At 53.7% G+C, this 24521-nt stretch overlaps 1 protein-coding gene across 6 annotated transcripts in view; it reads left to right on the forward strand.

Annotated features, from left to right (window-relative positions):
• The window catches only part of LOC142907064 (putative helicase senataxin), a 108262-nt gene extending 89178 nt beyond the window's left edge, over positions 1-19084 (forward strand). For all 6 annotated transcript variants that reach the window (XM_076056001.1, XM_076056003.1, XM_076056004.1 and 3 more), the window contains 8 exons: positions 592-738; positions 2757-2864; positions 3238-3446; positions 4205-4294; positions 6950-7108; positions 8167-8268; positions 8764-8851; positions 12909-19084. In XM_076056001.1, coding sequence (XP_075912116.1) covers positions 592-738; positions 2757-2864; positions 3238-3446; positions 4205-4294; positions 6950-7108; positions 8167-8268; positions 8764-8851; positions 12909-13436 — 1431 coding nt within the window. In that variant the 3' untranslated portion in view covers positions 13437-19084. The remainder of the gene's footprint in view (positions 1-591; positions 739-2756; positions 2865-3237; positions 3447-4204; positions 4295-6949; positions 7109-8166; positions 8269-8763; positions 8852-12908) is intronic.
• Positions 19085-24521: the final 5437 nt, after the last annotated feature.

The following is a 24521-nucleotide window of genomic DNA, read 5'->3' on the forward strand; positions in this document are numbered from 1 at the left end:
CAGTGGCATCTATATATGCAGAACGTGAAGAACCATTGGCATCTACATCTGCAGAACGTGAAGAACCAGTGGCATCTGCATCTGCAGACTGTGAAGAACCAGTGGCATCTACATCTGCAGAACGTGAAGAACCAGTGGCATCTACATCTACAGAACGTGAAGAACCAGTGGCATCTATATTTGCAGGACATTCAGAACCAGTGGCATCATCTACATCTGCAGAACGTGAAGAACCATTGGCATCTGCAGAATGTGAAGAACCAGTGGCATCTACATCTGCATAACGTTAAGAACCAGTGGCATCTACATCTGCAGAACGTGAAGGACCAGTGGCATCGACATCTGCTGGAGATTATAAAACTTTTAAAGCCATTCCCCGTGTTTAGTGTACACGCCGTACAACACGTTTGGAACGGACGGCAGTGAAAACTTACGAACACATCGACTTATGAACTCAGACCTCTGGAACCGAACTCGTTCGTAAGTAGAGGTGTCTCTGTATTTCGATCATTTCGATTATTTGTGCTGATATTAAGTCTCCCTTCCCTGCCTCCCTCCATCCCCAACCCCTCTTCCCCCGTGGTGTACAAGATGCGCAGCCAGAAGTGGATGGTGCAGAAGAAGTTGATCGTGGAGTCAAACATCATCTGCTGCACGCTCAGCACCAGCGGCATGCAGATCCTGGAGACTGCGATGCGTGGCTTCAGGGAGCCGTTTGCGTGCGTCATCGTCGACGAGGTGGGGACATTACGAGACCTCCTTTGCCAGTAGCAAAATATGGTAATAAAACTGACACCTTTTTTTTACGGGGGATCGTGTTTGCATTAACCACAATACTTGCGGCCAAAATGGCGTTATGTGGTCGGACAATGTGAGACTGGGTTCTAGAAAAAGCTGTCTCTGGTGTGGACCCATGAATTTTAAGGACAATGCGTACATTATCAGAGTGCTGTTTTTTTGTTTGTTTGCATTTTGACCGCAAGTATTGTGGTTAATGCAAACATGATCTATCGTAAAAAAGGTGTCAGTTTTGTTGCCAGATAAAAGGGTAAAAACCTATTATCAAGGTGGGGACAAAGCACTCCCATCCCCCCGGCTATGATATATTAACTACCTCGCCTGGTGTACAGGAGGTCGTGGGTTCGATCCCTACCCTGGCACCTGCTGTATATTAGGAGTTTGCATCTCTCTCATCATCATCATCGCGGTGGCTATGAGATGTTAACTACCTCGCCTGATCTACAGGAGGTCTGTGTCTCTCTCATCATCATCATCGCGGTGGCTATGAGATGTTAACTACCTCGCCTGGTCTACAGGAGGTCGTGGGTTCGATGCCGACCCTGACGTTGCCTACTGCTGCATGTTTGGAGTTTGCGTCTCTCTCTCTCCCCCTGTGGTGGTCGCGTGGAATTATCTCCAGGTCCTCCAGTTTTCCCCTCCACATTTAGAATCAACATCACCACGCGTTCAGAGTCTTTGGCTGGTGGTAGACATTTCCACGTGATGATGCCGATGACAATCCACTCATTTGTGGTAGCGAGGCCGCTTCTGAAAAATAACGAATAGCTCAGTGGGGCCTTGGTAAAATCAAATAAAAATCGTTTTAGAGTGGAGTTTGTGTGTTCTACCCCTGTTCTACAGAGTGAGTGAGTGGAGTTTGTGTGTTCTACCCCTGTTCTACAGAGTGAGTGAGTGGAGTTTGTGTGTTCCACTCCTGTTTTACAGAGTTAGTGGAGTTTGTGTGTTCTACTCCTGCTCTACAGAGTGAGTGAGTGGAGTTTGTGTGTTCTACCCCTGTTCTACAGAGTGAGTGAGTGGAGTTTGTGTCTTCTACCCCTGTTCTACAGAGTGAGTGGAGTTTGTGTGTTCTACTCCTGTTCTACATAGTGAGTGAGTGGAGTTTGTGTGTTCTATCCCTGTTCTACAGAGTGAGTGAGTGGAGTTTGTGTGTTCTACTCCTGTTCTACAGAGTGAGTGAGTGGAGTTTGTGTGTTCTACTCCTGTTCTACAGAGTGAGTGAGTGGAGTTTGTGTGTTCTACTCCTGTTCTACAGAGTGAGTGAGTGGAGTTTGTGTCTTCTACCTCTGTTCTACAGAGTGAGTGGAGTTTGTGTGTTCTACTCCTGTTCTACATAGTGAGTGAGTGGAGTTTGTGTGTTCTACCCCTGTTCTACAGAGTGAGTGAGTGGAGTTTGTGTGTTCTAGCCCTGTTCTACAGTGAGTGAGTGGAGTTTGTGTGTTCTATTCCTGTTCTACAGAGTGAGTGAGTGGAGTTTGTGTGTTCTACCCCTGTTCTACAGAGTGAGTGAGAGTGGAGTTTGTGTGTTCTACCCCGATTATCTGATCCAGTCCTGGACATCCCCTAGGTCGACGCAGCCTCAAATGAGCACCTGGCGTGGTGTGTATTAAACATCGCCACTGGGGGAGACAAAGGCGGCTGGGCGTGGTGCTGCCCACCCCACCCCCTCGTGTGCCGTGCCGGCCTTCATAGGCGCTGCTCGCTAACAGCACTTGCCCCGACAGTCTGTTGAGGCTACACCGAGGGTACTTCGTCTTTGCGTTTCTTTGTGGGGAGCGGCGGCGCAGCGGTTAGCGCGCCGCCGCTACGAACCCGGCAACCCAAATTCCGATTCCTGCCGTGCGCCCCAGTGCCGGCCTTCACGTGCGCTGCTATACCGCTCGCTCACGGCACTTGCCCTCGCCCGCGTGCGAAGGCTACGTACAGAGGTGTGGATTATTTTTGTCTTTGTGCGACAGGCTGGCCAGGCGTGCGAGATGGACTCCCTCATCCCTCTCATGCACCACTCCAGCAAGCTGGTGCTAGTGGGGGACCCAGAGCAGCTGCCACCCACCGTGCTGAGCAAAGTACGGCCCTCGCCCGCCCTCCCGCCCGCACGCTCGCCCACCCACTCGCCCCCACGCCCCCTCGCCCACTCACCCACTTGCTCACCCGCTCACCGACTTGCTCGCCCACCGGTCTGCCTGCTCGTCCGCTCGTCCGCTGACCCGCCCACCCGCCTGTTCGTCCGCTCACCGACCACTCGCACTCTCCCTGCTCCACTCACACCCCTCCGCTGACCCCCTCTCCTCTTCTTTCCTTCCCCCTCTCCTTACCTCCTCCACATCCCTCTCCTCCCCGCCTTCCCCTTCCCTCTCCCTCCTCCCCTCCACCCCCCACCGCCCGGTGCCCCCCCCCCCCCTCGTACCGCCCGCCACCTCCCCCCACCATCCCTGCCAGAGAGCGCAGGAGCTGCGCTATGGGCAGTCGTTGATGGAGCGTCTCTACGAGTGCGTGCGCGGTGCCGCCACTCCGGCATCGGCGTCGCTCCGTGGCAAAGGCGAATGGCTGGGTCCGGTGATGCTGCTGAGCATGCAGTACCGCATGCACCCCGACATCGCCACGTTCCCTGCCTCCTACGTCTACCGCGGAGAACTCACCACCAACAGGTACCGTGGTGAACTACTACACTACACTTAGACCTCACCACCAACAGGTACCGTGGTGAACTACTACACTACACTTAGACCTCACCACCAACAGGTACCGTGGTGAACTACTACACTACACTTAGACCTCACTACCAACAGGTACCGCCGTGAACTACTACACTACACTTAGACCTCACCACCAACAGGTACCGTGGTGAACTACTACACTACACTTAGACCTCACTACCAACAGGTACCATCGTGAACTACTACACTACACTTAGACCTCACTACCAACAGGTACCGTGGTGAACTACTACACTACACTTAGACCTCACCACCAACAGGTACCGTGGTGAACTACTACACTACACTTAGACCTCACTACCAACAGGTACCGTGGTGAACTACTACACTACACTTAGACCTCACCACCAACAGGTACCGTCGTGAACTACTACACTACACTTAGACCTCACTACCTACAGGTACCGTCGTGAACTACTACACTACACTTAGACCTCACTACCAACAGGTACCGTGGTGAACTACTACACTACACTTAGACCTCACCACCAACAGGTACCGTCGTGAACTACTACACTACACTTAGACCTCACCACCAACAGGTACCGTGGTGAACTACTACACTACACTTAGACCTCACCACCAACAGGTTACCGGCACCAACAGGTAGCGGCACATCAACTTGCGGGTTTTTTGCCGATCCCCCGGACGGGGTGTGAACTGGGTGGCCTCCCCTCTTGTCGCTGCAGAGTCACCGCGGAGAGACGCTGCAACGGCTCCACATTCCAGCCGTACCTCGTGTTCGATGTCGCGGACAGCCAGGAGGAGAAGCAGGGAGAGTGAGTCCAGCACCAGCACCACCACCACCACCAGCACCACCACCAGCACCACCACTACCACCACCAGCACCACCACCACTACCAGCACCACCACCAGCACCACCACCAGCACCACCAGCACTGCCAGCACCACCACCAGCACCACCACCACCTGCACCACCACCACCTGCACCACCACCACTACCCCCACTACCAGCACCACCGCCAGCACCACCAGCACTGCCAGCACCACCACCAGCACCACCACCACCTGCACCACCACCACCTGCACCACCACCACTACCCCCACTACCAGCACCACCGCCAGCACCACCAGCACTGCCAGCACCACCACCAGCACCAGCACCACCAGCACCACCACCAGCACCACCACCACCACTACCACCAGCACCACTACCACCAGCACCAGCACCACCAGCAGCACCACCAGCACCACCACCAGCAGCACCACCAGCACCACCACCAGCAGCACCTCCACCAGAACCACCAGCAGCGCCACCACTTCCACCAGCACCAGCACCGGCACCAGCACCACCACCGGCACCAGCACCACCAGCAGGACCAGCACCACCAATAACAACAACAACCGCCGTTCGCCACTAAGTGGCGGTGACGTCACCACGGCGCTTGTGCCAGGCCATGTGCACCTTGAGGCCACGTGAAGTGTCGAACGTCCGCTGGCAGGATGTCACGGGGCAGACCTAGCAGGTGCCACGGGTCGATTGACTGAGATGACTGGCTGATGCACCACCTGTGCCCCTTACGGTGCCAAATTGCTGTGCTTTAGCCACCCAGCGCTCCGCTCGTTGTTGTGAGCATCGCTCTGCCTCCAACTGCCCGGTAGCAGCGTCCTTCACGAGCCTCCTCCATGGAGACTGATCTTGACACCGCTTGTACCAGTCATCAGCAAGTCCACTCAGCTCCACGTCCTCCTGTACCACATCACTCCATCTCTTCTCTAGCCCGTGCCGCGCCCGTTTAACCCCCTCGATCCGGCCGAACAAAAGCTGTTTCGGCATGCGGTGGCTGGGCATGCGGGCTACATGACCCAGCCAACACAGTCTTGCCTGCCGGAGGGGCTCACCGATGGGACTTTGTCCAGATCTTTCAAGGATTTATGAGCTCCTCACACAATCCAGCCTGGTTAAACCCAGGATGGATCGTAGGCAGGCCAGCCTAAATGTTTCTAACTGGCGAAGATGTTCCATTAGGGGGGTCCATGTTTCGCTAGCGTAGAGAAGGGAGGGAATGACCGTGGCCAAGAAGACCTGAAGCTTAGTGCGGAGCGACAAACCAGGTAGCTTCCACACAGCGTTACGCAACCGATGAAAAGATAATGCCCCTCGACTGATTCGTAGTGAGACCTCTGCTGTCAAACCAGCGTCACCACCACCATCAGCACCACGTGTCTTGTAGTGGTCACCACTTGCGGTGGCTAGGAGATGTTAAACTACCTCACCTGGTACACAGGAGGTCGTGGGTTAGATCCTGACCCTGACGATGCCTGCTGCTGCTGTATAGTTGGAATCTGCATCTCTCTCTCTCTCTCTCATCATCATCACGGTGGCTAGGAGATGTTGACTACCTCGCCTGGTACACAGGAGGTCGTGGGTTAGATCCTGACCCTGACGATGCCTGCTGCTGCTGCTGTATAGTTGGAATCTGCATCTCTCTCTCTCTCTCCCCGTGGTCACTTGAATTTTGTCTCCGGGTCCTTCGGCTTTTTCCCCTCCACATTTAGAATCAACATCACCACCACGCGTTGAAAGTTATTTAGCTGCTGCTGTAAATCTCCACGCGTTGATGACGATGAGCAACTTCGTTGGGCGAGGCCAGGTCAGGGCTAATCGTTCAGTGGGGTCTTACCTGGTCACAATAAATGGAAGTTCTCCCTGTCTCTTTCCCTTTCTCCACCTCCCCATGACTCCCCTTCACTTCTCTCGCTTCTCCCACTGTCCAACTCCTCACGCACGTCCTCGTCATCCGCCTCATCCGCCTCATCCACCTCGTCCACCATCGCCACCTCGTCCACCATCACCACCTCGTCCACCATCACCACCTCGTCCACCATCACCTCGTCCACCGTCACCACCTCGTCCACCATCACCTCGTCCATCACCACCTCGTCCACCATCACCTCGTCCACCACCACCTCGTCCACCATCACCACCTCGTCCACCATCACCACCTCGTCCACCATCACCTCGTCCACCATCACCACCTCGTCCACCATCACCTCGTCCACCATCACCTCGTCCACCACCACCTCGTCCACCATCACCTCGTCCACCATCACCACCTCGTCCACCATCACCTCGTCCACCATCACCTCGTCCACCACCACCTCGTCCACCATCACCTCATCCACCATCACCACCTTGTCCACCATCACCACCCCGTCCACCATCACCTCGTCCACCATCACCTCGTCCACCATCACCACCTCGTCCACCATTACCACCTCGTCCACCATTACCACCTCGTCCACCATCACCTCGCCCACCATCACCTCGTCCACCATCACCACCTCGTCCACCACCACCACCCCGTCCACCATCACCTCGTCCACCATCACCTCGTCCACCATCACCTCGTCCACCATCACCACCTCGTACACCATCACCACCTCGTCCACCTCCTCGCCCCTGCCGGCAGCTCGTACGTGAACCGGGTGGAGGCGCGGGTGGCAGCACATCTCATCAGCTTCATGCTGTCGCGTCCGGAGGATCGCTGGCTGGGAGTCATCACCCCCTACCTGGCCCAGAAGCACCTCATGGCGAAGATGCTGGCCGACAGCCTCGGAGGGAGAGCCAGGTAGCGCCGGCGAGATGTGAACTCCCTCGCCATGGAGAGGTTTTCTCTCCCTCGCGTGGTGTGCAGGAGGCCGTGGGTTCGATCTTCGAGCCTGAAGATACCTGCTGCTGTATATTTGGAATTTGCGTGTCTCTCTCTCTCTCTCTCTCATCATCATCATCAGCACGGTGGCTGGGGAATGTTAACTACCTTGCCGGGTATGCAGTAGACTCTGCGCCCCAGTCGCCGACCTGCTGGGTCTCATCGGCAGAGCCAGGCCTCTTCTTTGGTTCTTTCGGTAAAGTCACGTAGAATGAGAATAATATAATAACTTGATAAAATAAAATAACACAATAATATTCTCACGACGTTTCGGCCACAACACAAGTGGCCTTCATCAGGTGAAGGGGACGAGACTGTCTGGAGGACAGCGCTGGAGCGAACAAAGCCACGCTCAGATCGCAACCTTTAAGCTGTGTGAGAAGAAACAAAGCGCCTTGACAAAGGAATTAGCTAAATTCTCCTGTTTGTGGATGTGTATGTTTTAACTTTAACATAGCCATTTCTGTGACCAGTCACAAGCTATTCACTCAGCCATTTCAATGCTAAATTCTATGCTAATTCCTTTGTCAAGGCGCTTTGTTTCTTCTCACACAGCTTAAAGGTGGCGATCTGAGCTTGGCTTTGTTCGCTCCAGCGCTGTCCTCCAGACAGTCTCGTCCCCTTCACCTGATGAAGGCCCGCTTGTGTTGTGGCCCGAAACGCCGTGAGAATTTTACCGCGTTACTTTACTTTATCAATTTATTATTTTATTCCCATTCTACGTGGTGGTGACTTTACCGAAAGAACCAAAGAAGATGAACCCTTGCGGCCACGAAGGCTTTAAATCGAGAGTCAGGCCTGTTGACCACGTGCAGCCTAGTTGCCAGATTGCTACGGGCAAGATCAATTTGACCCCGGTTGAGAGCGGGGGAAACGCCCGCCGTTGCAACGTGGTACAATGCGCACCGTGAACCGTTACCGCGCGCACCGCTGCAACCACGTTATGGCGTGCTTGGCCGTGTTGTCCCCCGGCGCAGGCACGTGGACGTGAACACGGTGGAGGGATTCCAGGGCCAGGAGCGTGACTACATCGTGGTGACGTGCGTGCGCGCGCACAGCTCCTCCGCCAGGGGAATCGGGTACGGAATCTCGGCCCGCAGGCGGCACGCGCGTCTCCCCGGGATGCCCGCAGATCCTCGCGGATTAGGTCACAGATGTTGTGCGTGCGTGCGTGTGTCATGGGGAGCGGTGGTGTAGCGGTTAGCGCTACGCTGCGCTATGAACCCGGCGACCCGGGTTCGATTCCCGCTCACGGCCAACACCAACAGTGACGATTATCTGAACCGATCCCGGGCCTCTCCTAGGTCGACTCGGCCTCAAATGAGTACCTGGTGCGGTGTTTAGTCAACATCGCCACTGGGGAGACAAAGGCGGCCGGGCGTGGTGCTGGCCACACACCCCCTCGTGTGCCGTTCCGGCCTTCATAGGTGCTCGCCAACGGCACTTGCCCCTACAGCCTGTTAAGGCTACACGGGGGATCAAAATGCACCTGGCCTGGCAATGGCGCCGTGGTGACGTCACCGCCACCTAGTGGCAAATGGCGGCTGTTGTTGTGTGTGTGCGCGCGCCAACAGATTTCTGGCGGATCGCAAGCGTCTAAATGTGGCGCTCACGCGCGCCAAGTACTCGCTCATCATCGTGGGCCACCTCCGAACACTCCAGGCAAGTTGTCGGTTCCTCGAGACGCGCGTTGCGTGTGCGTGCGTGTGTATGATATTAGTGTGTGTGTGATGTTAGTGTGTGTGCATCTAAAATATCTGATTAATAAGCTGGTGCCGGAGGCCCCACGGGGGGGACAGGCGTCTATGACGTCTCCTGGCCAAACCCCATTTGGCGGAGCCAGGAGATTGAATCATTACCCTCGGGGCTCCTCCAGAAACGACAAAAAGCCACTTCGTGTGGCCACGTGGAATGTTCGCTCACTGCTGAGGAGAGGCTGCCACTCCTCTGTCGGGAGCTGGACCGGTACCGCCTGGATCTCTGTGCCATTCAGGAGGCCCGGTGGACCGGCTCTGGCTACTGCCACCATGAGAGGTGGACAGTCATCTACTCGGGGCAGGAGACTACTAAACAACAGGGAGTGGCTCTTCTTCTGAACAAAAGAATGAAGGGGGGGGCGTGGGAGCGTGGCGGTGAGGTGTGGAAAGCTGTAAGCCCCAGGCTACTTCCCATCAACCGGAGGCCAGGAGTGGTGGTCATGGTGACTTATGCCCCCACCGAAGACGAACATCCGTGGAGGGATGCATGCAAGGCCGATGAGTCACATGCCTTCTATTACCTCCTGTCACAGGTGCTGGCTAAAGTGGCCCCTCGGGATAGAGTCATCTGGTTGGGTGACTTCAATGCCCGAGTTGGTCATGATAATGGCACCTGGTCTTGAGTGATTGGAAGGCATGGGCCAGATCAGCTCAATAACAACGGTAGGAGGCTGCTAGATTTTTGTGCAGCCCATGGGCTTGTAATTACCAACACGCTGTTCAGGCATCGGCACATCCACACAACATCATGGGTGCATGCCGGGTCCAAGCAAGAACATCTGCCGGACTACAAAGTGACGGATCAGCGGATGCGGGCCCATGTCCTTGACACCAGGACCTACCGTGGAGCTGATCTGCCCTCTGACCATCGACTTGTCATCTGTAAGATGCGCCTGCCATTCTTCCACTCCGGTGGTGGGTGTACACCCAGGACCCCATTCCAAACTAAGGTGGCCTGGTCTCAGTTATCTGATGAAAGTTGCAAGCAAGAATTTCATCATCGCTTGCGGCTGGGATTGGCATCGTCCCCCACTCCTCCTGATGTCGAGGGTAAATGGGCGAGGTTTAGGACTGCGACTCATGCAGATGCAATGGCTGCTTTGGGTACGCGGTCCAGACCTCCCCGGAGACCCTGGCTGACAGAGAAGGTGTTGAGGATGGTTGAGAAAAAGCGACAGGCCCACTGTCACAGGCTACAGAATCCCACGTTAGAGAATGAGGCGGCTTACCGCAGCCTTCGCTCTGAGGTTCGGAGAGCCGTGAGGTGCTGCAAGGATGGGTGGTGGTCGCAGGTTGCTGTGAAGATGGAGTCTGTCTCAATGGCCCGCGATCACAAATCCCTATTTACCTCCATAAAAAAGTTACCTGCAGCGCCACACCTATAACCATCATTAGGGGAAAAACGGTGATCCAATCTCCGACCCCCAGGAACAGGTTTGCAGATTTGCTGAGCATTTCTGTGAAGTCCTTGGGGAGGGGAAATCCCTCGACATGGGAAACATCGTGGGGCAAAGTGAGGATGACCCTGCGGAGGCTGCGGTGCCCCAAATATTTTAATTCACCCCCTGTAAGTGACTGGCTGAGGTGCCATCTGTTGAGGAAGTACTAAAGGCGATCCAGAGTCTGAGACCAGGAAAGGCACCGGGCAGAGATGATCTCCCAAACAAAATACTCAGAGGAGGAGTTGGAGGCGCTGCTGCTAAACCTGGAGCTTGCCACTAAGAGGTGGGGCCTTACTATCAGCCCCACCAAAACTAAGCACCTGCCAGGGTATTTTGTACCACCGGACACTCCACCCCCACAACTCCCAATTGGTGATGGGGCAGTTGTGGAGAGAGTGGAGAGTTTCCCATATCTGGGCAGAGTGCTTATGACCGGCTCCGGTTTAACAGCAGAGGTCTCACTCTGAATCAGTTGAGCGCAATATCTTTTCATCAGTTGCGTAACGCTATGTGGAAGCTACCTGGTCTGTCGCTCCGCACTAAGCTTCAGATCTTCTCGGCCACAGTCATTCCCTCCCTTCTCTACGCTTGTGAAACGTGGACCCCCCTAATGGAACATCTTCGCCGGTTAGAAACATTTAGGCTGGCCTGCCTATGATCCATCTTGGGTTTGACCAGGCTGGATTGTATGAGGAGCTCACAAATGTTTGAAAGATCTAGACAAAGTCCCATTGGTGAGCTCCAGCAGGCAAGGCTGCGTTGGCTGGGCCATGTAGCCCACATGCCAAGTCACCGCATTCCTAAACAGCTTTTGTTTGGCCGGATAGAGGGGGCTAAACAGGCGCGGCACGGGCTAGAGAAGAGATGGAGTGATGTGGTAAAGGAGTATGTGGAGCTGAGTGGACTTGCCGATGACTGGTACCAGCGGTGTCAAGATCGCCCTCTGTGGAGGGGGCTCGTGAAGGACGCTGCTGGGCAGTTGGAGTCAGTCGCCCTCCATCAACAATGGAGGGCGGAGGAGCGACGCTCAGAACAACGAGCGGAGCGCCGGGTGGCTAAAGCACAGCAGGTTGGCACAGTAGGGGGCACAGGTGGTGCATCAGCCAGTCATCTCAGTCAGTCGACCCGTGGCACTTGGGTCTGCCCCGTGACCTCCTGCCAGCGGGCATTCGACACTTCACGTGGCCTCAAGGTGCACATAGCCTGGCACAAGCGTCGTGGTGACGTCACCGCCACTTAGTGGCGAATGGCGGTTGTTGATGTTAGTGTGTGCGTGGTGTGTGTGTATGTGTCAACTCAGCCTCAAATGAGTACCTGGTGCTGTGTGTAGTAAACGTCATTACTGGGGAGACAAAGACATCCGGGCGTGGTGCTGGCCTCTCACCCCCTCTTGTGCCGTGCCGGCCTTCATAGGTGCTACTCGCTAACAGCACTTGCCCCAAAAGTCTGCTAAAGCTATACGGGAGATCTGTGTTATCTTTCGTGTAAGTGCTGCAGATGTAGATGCCACTGGTTCTTCCCGTTCTGCAGATGTAGATGCCACTGGTTCTTCACGTTCTGCAGATGTAGATGCCACTGGTTCTTCACGTTCTGCAGATGTAGATGCCACTGGTTCTTCACGTACTGTAGATGTCGATGCCACTGGTTCTTCACGTTCAGTGGATGTAGATGCCACTGGTTCTTCACGTTCAGTGGATGTAGATGCCACTGGTTCTTCACGTTCTGCAGAAGTAGATGCCACTGGTTCTTCACGTTCTGCAGATGTAGATGCCACTGGTTCTTCACGTTCTGTAGATGTAGATTCCACTGGTTCTTCACGTTCTGCAGATGTAGATGCCACTGGTTCTTCACGTTCTGTAGATGTAGATTCCACTGGTTCTTCACGTTCTACAGATGTAGATACCACTGGTTCTTCACGTTCTGCAGATGTAGATGCCACTGGTTCTTCACGTTCTGCAGATGTAGATGCCACTGGTTCTTCACGTTCAGTAGATGTAGATGCCACTGGTTCTTCACGTTCTGCAGATGTAGATGCCACTGGTTCTTCACGTTCTGCAGATGTCGATGCCACTGGTTCTTGACGTTCTACAGATGTAGATGCCACTGGTTCTTCACGTTCTACAGACGTAGATACCACTGGTTCTTCACGTTCTGCAGATGTAGATGCCACTGGTTCTTCACGTTCTGCAGAAGTAGATGCCACTGGTTCTTCACGTTCAGCAGATGTAGATGCCACTGGTTCTTCACGTTCTGCAGACGTAGATGCCACCACCGCCATCTATTGCACGGCTGTTGAACTTACGACTCTCGGTCCGAACAGGCAACTGGACATACTGACCGGGTTTGCAGTACGTAAGTTGAGTAGTCGTAAGTAGCGGAGTCCCCACACACGTTTTAGTTCAACGAGCTGAATTTGGCTATCCAGACCCCCTCCCCCCCCCCCCCCCGGGCCCCCACCATCCCTAACCCCCCACCCCTTTTGCCCGGCGTCTGAACGTAACCCCCCGACGACCGCCGCAGGTTATCGAGGACTGGAAGAGCCTCATCAGCAACGCCCACTCGCGGGGCGCCATTGTGAGCACCACCGAACGGGACTTCGAGCACGACCTCCGCAGGGTCATGAAGCCGGCGGCGGCGGCGGCGGCGGCGGCACCCAAGCACCCGCGACAACAGCCCCTGCTTCCGCCGCTTCCGCCGCTTCCGCTTCCGCCGCTTCCGCCGCTTCCTCCCGACGAACCCTGGCACGAGCGGAATGTCGTCATCAGGCGCCGCTGTTCCGCCGACGACGCCGGGAGGCTCTCCACCTCGTCGGCGCCGCCCTGCAGCATCCTCAAAGCCAGCTGCGGTGGCAGCGGCACCAAGCAGCCGTTCCGATCGGTGCGCTTCAACATCCCGCCAACTTCCGCCGCCGCTTTGCTGGGATTGCCGCTCCCACCGGCAGTCGGGGAGCGGACGGAGCGTGGGGGCGGCGGTAGGGGCGGCGGTAGGGGCGGTAGGGGCGGCGGTAGGGGCGGTGGGGGCGGTAGGGGAGGCTCCACCCCGCCGTAGCCGAGCAACAAGCGCGGTGGACGCTTTTGTTTTTGGGCGCCCAAAATCGCGCTGCGGGCGGGCACGCACGTTGAAGGACGAAAACAACAGCGGCGGCAAGCAGTCCTGAAGGCGGCAGGGTGCGTTCCAGACGGCCCGCGGGAGCAGCGCGTCTGGAAGCGCCGCCACCGCCGCGCGACGGTGATGCATGCGGTGACCGCCGTCCGAAGGCGAGCCAATAGCCGCCGTTGCTGCTGGGAGGATGACGCCCGCCGGAATTTGCGCGGTGATGTTGGTTTTTTTATTGCTCCTCGACGAGGAGCCGGGAAGGAGGAGGGAGACGAAGGGTGAAACAGCACAGGTTGTGCCGCAGTTGTAAATACATTGGGTTGTGGCAATCAAGTTCGGTTATTGTTGCTACGGTTTGTGTTAATTTTTTTAAACGGTTTATTTTTTTGTTGGGGGCCGGGGGGGGTGGGGAGGCACTTTCAATTCCTGGTACGCGATGACGCCGAAAGATTGTCGCCTTTGTGTGCCCCTCCGCTCTTCTCGACTGGAGGTTACGTGGTGGGGTGGGCAGGGCCCGGGGTTAACGTGTCGCCGGGAGACCTTTGTGGACGTGACGTTTTACACACGCAAGCAACGCCGAGTAAGAAAAATATATATTTTTTTTGCGAGGGTGGTGGAGGTGGGGCGGTTTTAATTTTTCACGGGAGCCCCGGGGACTTCCGCTCCTCATCGCGACTGCCACGCGCACACGGACGGGCCGCCGACGCTCTGCTCGCATTCCTCGTTCTCATTTTGCGGAGGGAGTGCCACAACCACGGCCCGCGGTGGCTAAAAGAGGTTTACTGCCTCGCCCGGTACGCAGGAGGTGTCGTGGGTTCTGATCCCGATCCTGACGCCGCCTGTGTATTTGGAGTTTGCGTGTCTCTCCTGATCATAATCATCATCACGGTCGTTAGGAGATGTTAACTACCTCCCCTGGTATGCAGGAGGTCGTGGGTTTTGATCCCGACCCTGCCTGACGCCTGCTGCTGTATATTTGGAGTTTGCGTGTCTCTCCCCGTGGTCGCGTGGATTTTTCTGCGGGTCCTCCGGTTTTTCACCTCCATGTTTAGAATCAACGTCACCACGTGTTAAGAGTATTTGGCTGCTATAGATTTACTGATGATGATGAAAAGCCACTTTGTTGAGCTTTCATTTGTGATGGACAGGTTGCTTCTGAAAAAGAGCCATATAGCTCAGTAGGCCTTATCTGGTAAAATTAAAAAATAGTTTAGATTTGTCTGTATGCATGTTGAACTTATTTTGCACCGTACATTGCCAACCGTGCTAATCGTAGGTGTGTGAGTGGAGTGTAAGGAATGGAGTGAGTAGAGAGTGAGTGGGGTGTAAGGAGCTGAGTGTAAGGAGTGGAGTGTAAGGAGTGAGTGGAGTGTAAGAAGTGTAGTGAGTGGAGAGTGAGTAGTGGAGTGTAAGGAGTTGAGTGAGTGGAGTGTAAGGAGTTTGAGTGGAATGTAAGGAATGAGAGTGAGTGAAGTGTAAGGAGTTGAGTGAGTGGAGTGTAAGGAGTTGAGTGAGTGGAATGTAAGGAGTGGAGAGTGAGTGAAGTGTAAGGAGTTGAGTGAGTGGAATCTAAGGAGTGGAGAGTGAGTGGAGTGTAAGGAGTGAGAGTGAGTGGAGTGTAAGGAGTGAGAGTGAGTGGAGTGTAAGGAGTGAGAGTGAGTGGAATGTAAGGAGTGAGAGTGAGTGGAATGTAAGGAGTTGAGTGAGTGGAGTGTAAGGAGTGAGAGTGAGTGAAGTGTAAGGAGTTGAGTGAGTGGAGTGTAAGGAGTGAGAGTGAGTGGAGTGTAAGGAGTTCAGTGAGTGAAGTGTAAGGAGTTGAGTGAGTGGAATGTAAGGAGTGAGAGTGAGTGAAGTGTAAGGAGTTGAGTGAGTGGAGTGTAAGGAGTGAGAGTGAGTGGAGTGTAAGGAGTGAGTGGAGTGTAAGGAGTTGAGTGAGTGGAATGTAAGGAGTGAGAGTGAGTGAAGTGTAAGGAGTTGAGTGAGTGGAGTGTAAGGAGTGGAGAGTGAGTGGAGTGTAAGGAGTGGAGAGTGAGTGGAGTGTAAGGAGTTGAGTAAGTGGAATGTAAGGAGTGAGTGAGTGGAGTGTAAGGAGTTGAGTGAGTGGAGTGTAAGGAGTGAGAGTGAGAAGTGTAAGGAGTTGAGTGAGTGGAATGTAAGGAGTGAGAGTGAGTGAAGTGTAAGGAGTGAGAGTGAGTGGAGTGTAAGGAGTGAGTGAGTGGAGTGTAAGGAGTTGAATGAGTGGAGTGTAAGGAGTGAGAGTGAGTGGAGTGTAAGGAGTTGAGTGAGTGGAATGTAAGGAGTGAGAGTGAGTGGAGTGTAAGGAGTGAGAGTGAGAAGTGTAAGGAGTTGAGTGAGTGGCGTGTAAGGAGTGAGTGAAGTGTAAGGAGTTGAGTGAGTGGAATGTAATGAGTGAGTGAGTGAAGTGTAAGGAGTGAGAGTGAGTGGAGTGTAAGGAGTGAGAGTGAGAAGTGTAAGGAGTTGAGTGAGTGGAATGTAAGGAGTGAGAGTGAGTGGAGTGTAAGGAGTGAGTGAAGTGTAAGGAGTTCAGTGAGTGGAGTGTAAGGAGTTGAGTGAGTGGAATGTAGTGAGTGAGTGAAGTGTAAGGAGTGAGAGTGAGTGGAGTGTAAGGAGTTGAGTGAGTGGAGTGTAATGAGTGAGAGTGAGTGGAATGTAAGGAGTTGAGTGAGTGGAGTGTAAGGAGTGAGTGAGTGGAATGTAAGGAGTTGAGTGAGTGGAGTGTAAGGAGTGAGAGTGAGTGGAGTGTAAGGAGTGAGTGAAGTGTAAGGAGTGGAGAGTGAGTGAAGTGTAAGGAGTGGAGTGTAAGGAGTGAGAGTGAGTGGAGTGTAAGGAGTGAGAGTGAGTGAAGTGTAAGGAGTGAGTGAAGTGTAAGGAGTTCAGTGAGTGGAGTGTAATGAGTGAGTGAGTGAAGTGTAAGGAGTGAGTGGAGTGTAAGGAGTTGAGTGAGTGGAGTGTAATGAGTGAGAGAGTGGAATGTAAGGAGTTGAGTGAGTGAAGTGTAAGGAGTTCAGTGAGTGAAGTGTAAGGAGTTCAGTGAGTGGAGTGTAAGGAGTGAGTGAGTGGAATGTAAGGAGTTGAGTGAGTGGAGTGTAAGGAGTGAGAGTGAGTGGAGTGTAAGGAGTTGAGTAAGTGGAATGTAAGGAGTGAGTGGAGTGTAAGGAGTTGAGTGAGTGGAGTGTAAGGAGTTGAGTGAGTGGAGTGTAAGGAGTGAGAGTGAGAAGTGTAAGGAGTTGAGTGAGTGGAATGTAAGGAGTGAGAGTGAGTGAAGTGTAAGGAGTGAGTGGAGTGTAAGGAGTGAGAGTGAGTGAAGTGTAAGGAGTTGAGAGAGTGGAATGTAAGGAGTGGAGAGTGAGTGAAGTGTAAGGAGTTGAGTGAGTGAAGTGTAAGGAGTTGAGTGAGTGGAATGTAAGGAGTTGAGTGAGTGGAATGTAAGGAGGGGAGAGTGAGTGAAGTGTAAGGAGTTGAGTGAGTGGAATGTACGGAGTGGAGAGTGAGTGAAGTGTAAGGAGTTCAGTGAGCGGAATGTAAGGAGTGGAGAGTGAGGAGTGGAGTGAGAGTGAGCGGAGTATCTCAGAAACCATGACGTGACAGATTCTCCCACCCGTAACCGGCATGGCAGTGGAACAAGTGGATGTTACTTGCCACCTGTCTCTGGTTCGTTCACTCATTGCGGCCTCGATAAACCCCGCAAGTAGAAATCCACGACGTTTCTGCCCCGGCGGTTTCTGTGAGCCGTGTTTTGTTCCCGTGACGTCGACGCCTACGACCAGGTCCTCCCGTCACTTTGCGGCGTTGATTTTTGTTTTTGTTACCGAGCCATCGGTCATCTGTTCGTGCCGTATGAGAGTCCTAAAACCACACCCCAGAATGTGTTTCGTTTGACCCCGGCTGTAAGGCCCCTCCGCCGCTGAGCTCCCGTGGAGCTCTTATTGTTTAGGAGCGACCCGGCAAATCACGAATGATGGCAGCTCAACGAAAGTGGCTAATCGTCATCACCACGTGGACATGGAGGGCAGCAGTGAAATGCTCTAAGCGCGTGCTGATGTCGATTCAGAATACGGAGCGCAGACTCCCAAGTATACAGCAGCAGCAGCAGGTGTGAGGGTCGGCATTGAACCCACGACCCCCTGCATACCAGGCGAGGTAATTAACATCTCGCCACCGTGATGATGATGATGAGTGAGAGAGACACGCAGACTCCAAGTGTACAGGAGCAGCAGGTGTGAGGGTCGGCATTGAACCCACGACCCCCTGCATACCAGGCGAGGTAATTAACATCTCGCCACCGTGATGATGATGATGAGTGAGAGAGACACGCAGACTCCAAGTGTACAGGAGCAGCAGGTGTGAGGGTCGGCATTGAACCCACGACCCCCTGCATACCAGGCGAGGTAATTAACATCTCGCCACCGTGATGATGATGATGAGTGAGAGAGACACGCAAATTCCAAATGTACAGCAGCAGGCATCGTCAGGCTCTTGATGGAACCCACGACCTCCTGTAGACCAGGCGAGGTAGTTAGCATCTCCTAGCCACTGTGGTGTCAAGGTCTAACCCACGACCTCCTGTATACCAGGCGAGGTAGTTAACATCTCCTAGCCACTGTGGTGTCAGGGTCTAACCCACGACCTCCTGCATACCGGGCGAGGTAGTGAACATCAAGCGGAAATAGCTCGCTGCCAATTACGGGTGCATTAATTTACTCAGCGTCTCCACGCTCACGCAAGCAATGGACGAGGTGGGGGGGGTGGGGGGGGGGGTGTGTGTGGGAACATTCCACATTCCTGTGACCGAGAGCACCACGCCGCGCACACCACACCCTCGTGACGTGCACAATTGTTTTTGCTCTCCCCCCCCCCCTCCTCCCCCCTCCTTCGTTTGCGACGTCGTCGCCTTTACCATGGGAGAGCTCCGCTCAGTGTCCCCCCCTCCCCCCCCCCCCCCCCCCCGCTGCGCTGCTCCTTCTCATACAAACGGTTCCCCCCCTCCGTTTTTTTGATGATTTGGTGGGGGGGGCGCCCGGTGACCCGGTGACCCGGTGACCCGGTGACCCGGTGACCCGGTGACCCGCGAGTGCCGGAGTCGCCGCTACCACGATGCAAGCAGGAAACAAAGGGTCGTGGCCGTAGCGCCCAGCGGCTTCCTGATATTGGAAGGGAGCGACGAAGGACGAAGGAGCGTTCCAGACGGGCCGCGGCAGCGCGTCCGAAGGCGCCGCGCGACGACGACGACCACCACCACCGTGTTTGTTCGACGGTTACGCAGAGGATGAGCGGAGTGTCGCGCGATGGTGCCTTCAACGCTCGTCGGCGAGGTCGGCGAGGTGCCGCAGTTCATTTGTGGCGAGCACTTTGCGCGCGCGCGCGTGATGTAGCGGGCGACCGTGTCGGTGGTGAACTTGATTTTTTGTTTTGGCATGCTGTTACCAATCACTTTAACGATGAAGATATTATTGAAAGGCTCGGCCGTTGTGCCGCGTGGCGGTGATGTCCGTCGGAGCGTTGTTACGGCACGGGCAGTCGCGTTTTTGCTATTTTTTTTTTCTGCTAATAAAGCGTCGGGGCCCGTCAGCCGCCTGGAAGGTGCGTTTCAGCAAATATTTTTTTTTATCTTTTGCTTTGTTTTGTCGGGGTTCCATCGCGTGAAGATGCGGTGTGTGTGTCGCAAACCCGGACCACCTGACACGGCCCCATTTGGTGAGGTTTGTGTCTCAGCGGAACAACACGCGGCCAAATTAGTGGCTACGTCAGCCCACACCGGTTGCGTCGTGGAGAGGAAAAGCCCACTGCAACATTTGCAATTTGAGTTACTGGACCAAAAATGTTGTCGGAAGAATAATGTCATTCGCCCACGACTACTGCCACGCGTTCAATTGCATCGACTGCACGGTCTGAATACAGGAATGCTTCAAAAAAATGTTAACACTTACATGGGACTATCGTTTTTAATGGAGAAAGAACAGATAATACTACGCTGTAACGCGATAACAAATGCATGTTAATCGCTTCAAAAAGTCAAAGAGTCTCCACTTGTTCGCCATCATTGCCAGCACGTGCCTGGAATCTGCTCCAGGTGGTCTCCAGAACCCTGGATTCTTAAAGTGGCTTGGTTGATATACTGCGACTACGATTACTATTTTTATTTTACCAGGTAAAGGCCCACTGGGCTATCAAGCTATTTTTCAGAACCACCCACTCACCTACTCACCCATCCACTCAACCAATTCACCCAACCACCCACTCACCTACCCACTCACCCAACCACTCACCTACCCACCCACTCACCTACTCACCCACCCAATCACCCATCCACTCACCTACTCACCCACCCACTCACCCAACCAATTCACCCAACCACCCACTCACCTACCCACTCACCTACCCACCCACTCACCTACTCACCCACCCACTCACCCATACACTCACCTACTCACCCACCCACTCACCCAACCAATTCACCCAACCACCCACTCACCTACCCACTCACCCACCCACTCACCTACCCACCCACTCACCTACTCACCCACCCAATCACCCATCCACTCACCTACTCACCCACCCACTCACCCAACCAATTCAACCAACCACCCACTCACCTACCCACTCACCCACTCACCCACCCACTCACCTACTCACCCACTCACTCACCTACTCACCCACCCACTCAACCAATTCCCCCACCCACGGGTACGTGGCTTACTAGGAACCGGGCTGCACAGCAGGAGGTGAGCGGTGAGTCTGCGCGTGGCCCCCCGCCCCCATTGTTTTATTGACCACTTTCTTCCGGGCCTCTTTCCCGCACTGCGCACTTGTCACAGTGTTGGTAAGCCCACAAACCCCAACCCCTAGTAGCCAACATGAGTAAAAAACAAACGTCGCTGGAGAGCTTCGAAAAGGGGGAAAGACTCAATGATGAACACCCCCCTCCCCCCCCCCTCGGTCCGTGAAAAAATTGTCTTCCACAAAACCGGTCCCTGGTGCCAAAAAGGTTGGGGACCGCTGCCCTATAAGCATCAAACTGGGGTCACCACTAAATCACTCCATTTCGCAGACGATACAACCCGAAAAAAAGCCAATTGGATAGCCTTCACAGAGGCAGTGGAGGAATCAATCGGGGGACATCACTCCCACCCACGAGCACTACGGCGATTTCACGACGGCCGTGAAAATAAGTGCCTGCCGCTCCATCCCAAGGGGCACAAGATACATCCCAGGCAGGGCAGGATTAGGATTGTGTAGTCCCCCGGGCTACAGGTACCGTGAGACACTGGGCTACAGGTACTGTGAGGCCCCTGGGCTACAGGTACTGTGAGGCCCCTGGCCTACAGGTACCATGAGGCCCCTGGGCTACAGGAACTGTGAGGCCCCTGGGCTACAGGTACTGTGAGGCCCCTGGGCTACAGGAACTGTGAGGCCCCTGGGCTACAGGTACTGTGAGGCCCCTGGGCTACAGGTACTGTGAGGGCCCTGGGCTACAGGTACTGTGAGGCCCCTGGGCTACAGGTTCTGTGAGGCCCCTGGGCTACAGGTTCTGTGAGGCCCCTGGCCTACAGCTACTGTGAGGCCCCTGGGCTACAGGAACTGTGAGGCCCCTGGGCTACAGGAACTGTGAGGCCCCTGGGCTACAGGTACTGTGAGGTCCCTGGGCTACAGGAACTGTGAGGCCCCTGGGCTACAGGAACTATGAGGCCCCTGGGCTACAGGTACTGTGAGGCCCCTGGGCTACAGGTACTGTGAGGCCCCTGGACTACGGGTACTGTGAGGCCCCTGGGCTACGGGTACTGTGAGGCCCCTGGGCTACAGGAACTTGAGGCCCCTGGGCTACAGGAACTGTGAGGCCCCTGGGCTATGGGTACTGTGAGGCCCCTGGGCTACAGGTACTGTGAGGCCCCTGGGCTACAGGTACTGTGAGGCCCCTGGGCTACAGGTACTGTGAGGCCCCTGGGCTACAGGAACTGAGGCCCCTGGGCTACAGGAACTGTGAGGCCCCTGGGCTACAGGTACTGTGAGGCCCCTGGGCTACGGGTACTGTGAGGCCCCTGGGTTACAGGAACTGTGAGGCCCCTGGGCTACAGGAACTGTGAGGCCCCTGGGCTACAGGAACTGTGAGGCCCCTGGGCTACAGGTACCGTGAAGCCCCTGGGCTACAGGAACTGTGAGGCCCCTGGGCTACAGGTACTGTGAGGCCCCTGGGCTACAGGAACTGTGAGGCCCCTGGGCTACAGGTACCGTGAGGCCCCTGGGCTACAGGAACTGTGAGGCCCCTGGGCTACGGGTACTGTGAGCCCCTCCAGTAATATTTTCAAAAGGAAAACAGTTATAGAAAAATAAAATGTATTATTACGAGGCTAACAACAAATAAAATGCAGCATTCACAAGTGAAACAACTTTTCACTTAATCTCTGGAGGCCATCCAGCTGGCGGATGCTGCCAGGCTGCAGCCCCTAAATCCCATGCCTTAATCCTGCCCTGATCCCAGGCATGGTCAAGCACAATATCCGAGCTGTACGCTCTCTACGAGACATAATACCAATCTCGACCCCTTCTCAGAATCCACTATTACTTTGGGAGATAACCTAATAGACAATATAGGAGTAGAGCGACACAGTGCCGGGAGAGAGACGATCGTGAACACGAATATGACACATGAACGCTCGGGCGAGCGTGAGAAAGCTAGGAGGTGGCAACATCACACATCCAGCCGTGCCAAACGTCACCGCCAACCGGGTCGCACAACAACGGCTCAGCAATGGGAAGCGTTTGCTAAAGAAGAAACGCTGTAGAACGAAATCGCTCTTTTATAGCACGTGACAAGCCGGCATGGGCCTGCTTAAACACGGGAAGGCAGCAGGAGTAGACGACATGCCAGTTGAGATGATACAATAATACCTAGGACTCACCGCTAAGCAATGGCTCCTTGACCTGTTTAACACGTTGGAGGCTTTCGCGACAAATATTATTTATAATAAAGGTTTTTGGGTCAGATCGCGTTATTTTTTGTGTCGTAACCCTCCACCACCCGACACGGCCAATCAGTAAAAAAAAGTGTCACGTTGACAAAAGACTACTTTAGCCCACCGGTGTGTTGAAGAGTGAATCAACAACATTTACAAGTTTTGAGTACTGTGACGTTTCGCTGGTGATTACATCCAGCATCATCGGGCAATCTGCCAGAATGGTGAAGCCCTCCACTTGCTCCCGGTCTTAAATAGAGCAGCAGCACGGTGACGTCATCATCAGTTAACCCAATCAGGTGCAGTGATTTGAGGTGGGGGAGGGGGTATTGTAATTGTATAATAGATTAGTAATAAGTTGTAGATTAGTAATTAGTTGTAATGTGTATTATTTAATAACTGAACCCAATTACTATAACCACTCAAGTGCAGAAATTAAAGGTGACGCGGGGGGGGGGGGGGGTTAGATTATTATGATTAGTAATAAGTTGTAGATTAGTTTAGTTGTAATGTGTATTATTGTAATTATATACTACGTTAGTAATCAGTGTTTCCCCTATAAGGAATTGTAATATGTATTCATGAATAATATGCTTCCAGGCCGCACTAAGCCTGTAGCTGTCAGAGCGATTAAAGCTATTTCTATTTCTCTCCATTTCAATGGATTATCTAATTAGTCTTTGCCAGTAATAATTAGTTTTACACAACACTTCAACGTTATCAAAATCAATTGTTGGCAAGCATGTTCTGCCACTGCCGACAGTTGTGTTTGAAATAATTTAATATTTATTTGGTGTGTTTTAGTCTTACGCTGATGTTACGTCCCATCTGACCAATATAGCATCTACCACATAAACAATTAATCCGATATACATCGGGCAAAAACAGTGTCAGATGGTGAAAGTCTAGTGAGAGAGATTAGACACGTTAAAGAAGCACTACGACAGAATGGCCATAATAATGCTCAAATTAACAGAGCACTGAATGCCAAATCACGAACGCAAAGCAACACTGCTGAAAGCGATCAGATTGTTAAAAAAAATTAAATACCATATATCTCAGGAGTAATTGACAAATCAGCCCGTGTTTTGCAAAAGCAAAACATTAAAGTAAGATTTGGTACAGTACACAAAATTTAAAAGTCTAGTATCATGCACTAAAGATGAATTGCCTAAATTATCAATAGAAGGTGTATATCGGATTCATTGTTTATGTGGCAGATGCTACATTGGTCAGACGGGACGTAACATCAGCGTAAGACTAAAAGAACACCAAATAAATATTAAATTATCTCAAATACAACTATCGGCAGTGGCAGAACATGCTTGCCAACAATTGATTTTGATAACGTTGAAGTGTTGTGTACCCCCCTACTGTGCCAGGCTAGGTGCAGGAGGTCTCAGGACAGACCCTGCAGGTGCCATGCATTGGCTGACTGTGTGACTGGCAGATGCACCAGTTGTGACCCCTACTGTGCCAGGCTAGGTGCAGGAGGTCACGGGACAGACCCAGCAGGTGCCCTGGGTTGGCTGACTGAGACGACTGGCAGATGCACCAGTTGTGACCCCTACTGTGCCAGGCTAGGTGCAGGAGGTCACGGGACAGATCCTGCAGGTGCCATGGGTTGGCTGACTGAGATGAGTGGCTAATGCACCACCACCTATGCCCCGTACTGTGTCAACTCGCTGTGTTTTATCCGCCTGGCACTTCGCTCGTTGCTGTGACGTTTGCTCCACTACCCTCCGCTGTTATTGCTCGAGAGCGACTGCCTCCAACTGCCCAGTGGCAGTGTCCCTCACAAGCCTCCTCCTTCACAGAAGCCGATCTTGACACCGCCAGTACCGTGTGTATGTTTTACTGATGCCCACGTTGATCTCGAGGACGCAGGCTCAATCTGGATTCAAGTGTACGATTTCATGATAAAGTAGTTTTTTTGTGTGTTGAGGGTTCAGTCACATAATTGTAAATGTGTTGTAAATCCCACCACTACTCGACACAGCCAAATCAATTAAGGTTTGTCACGTGAACAAAACGTGCCAATTAGTTACTAGTTCAGCACTAACCG

The sequence above is a fragment of the Petromyzon marinus genome, chromosome 74 (genome assembly GCF_048934315.1).
Source record: "Petromyzon marinus isolate PM22_M1 ecotype Great Lakes invasive population chromosome 74, UKy_Petmar_22M1.pri1.0, whole genome shotgun sequence".
NCBI lineage: Eukaryota > Metazoa > Chordata > Hyperoartia > Petromyzontiformes > Petromyzontidae > Petromyzon > Petromyzon marinus.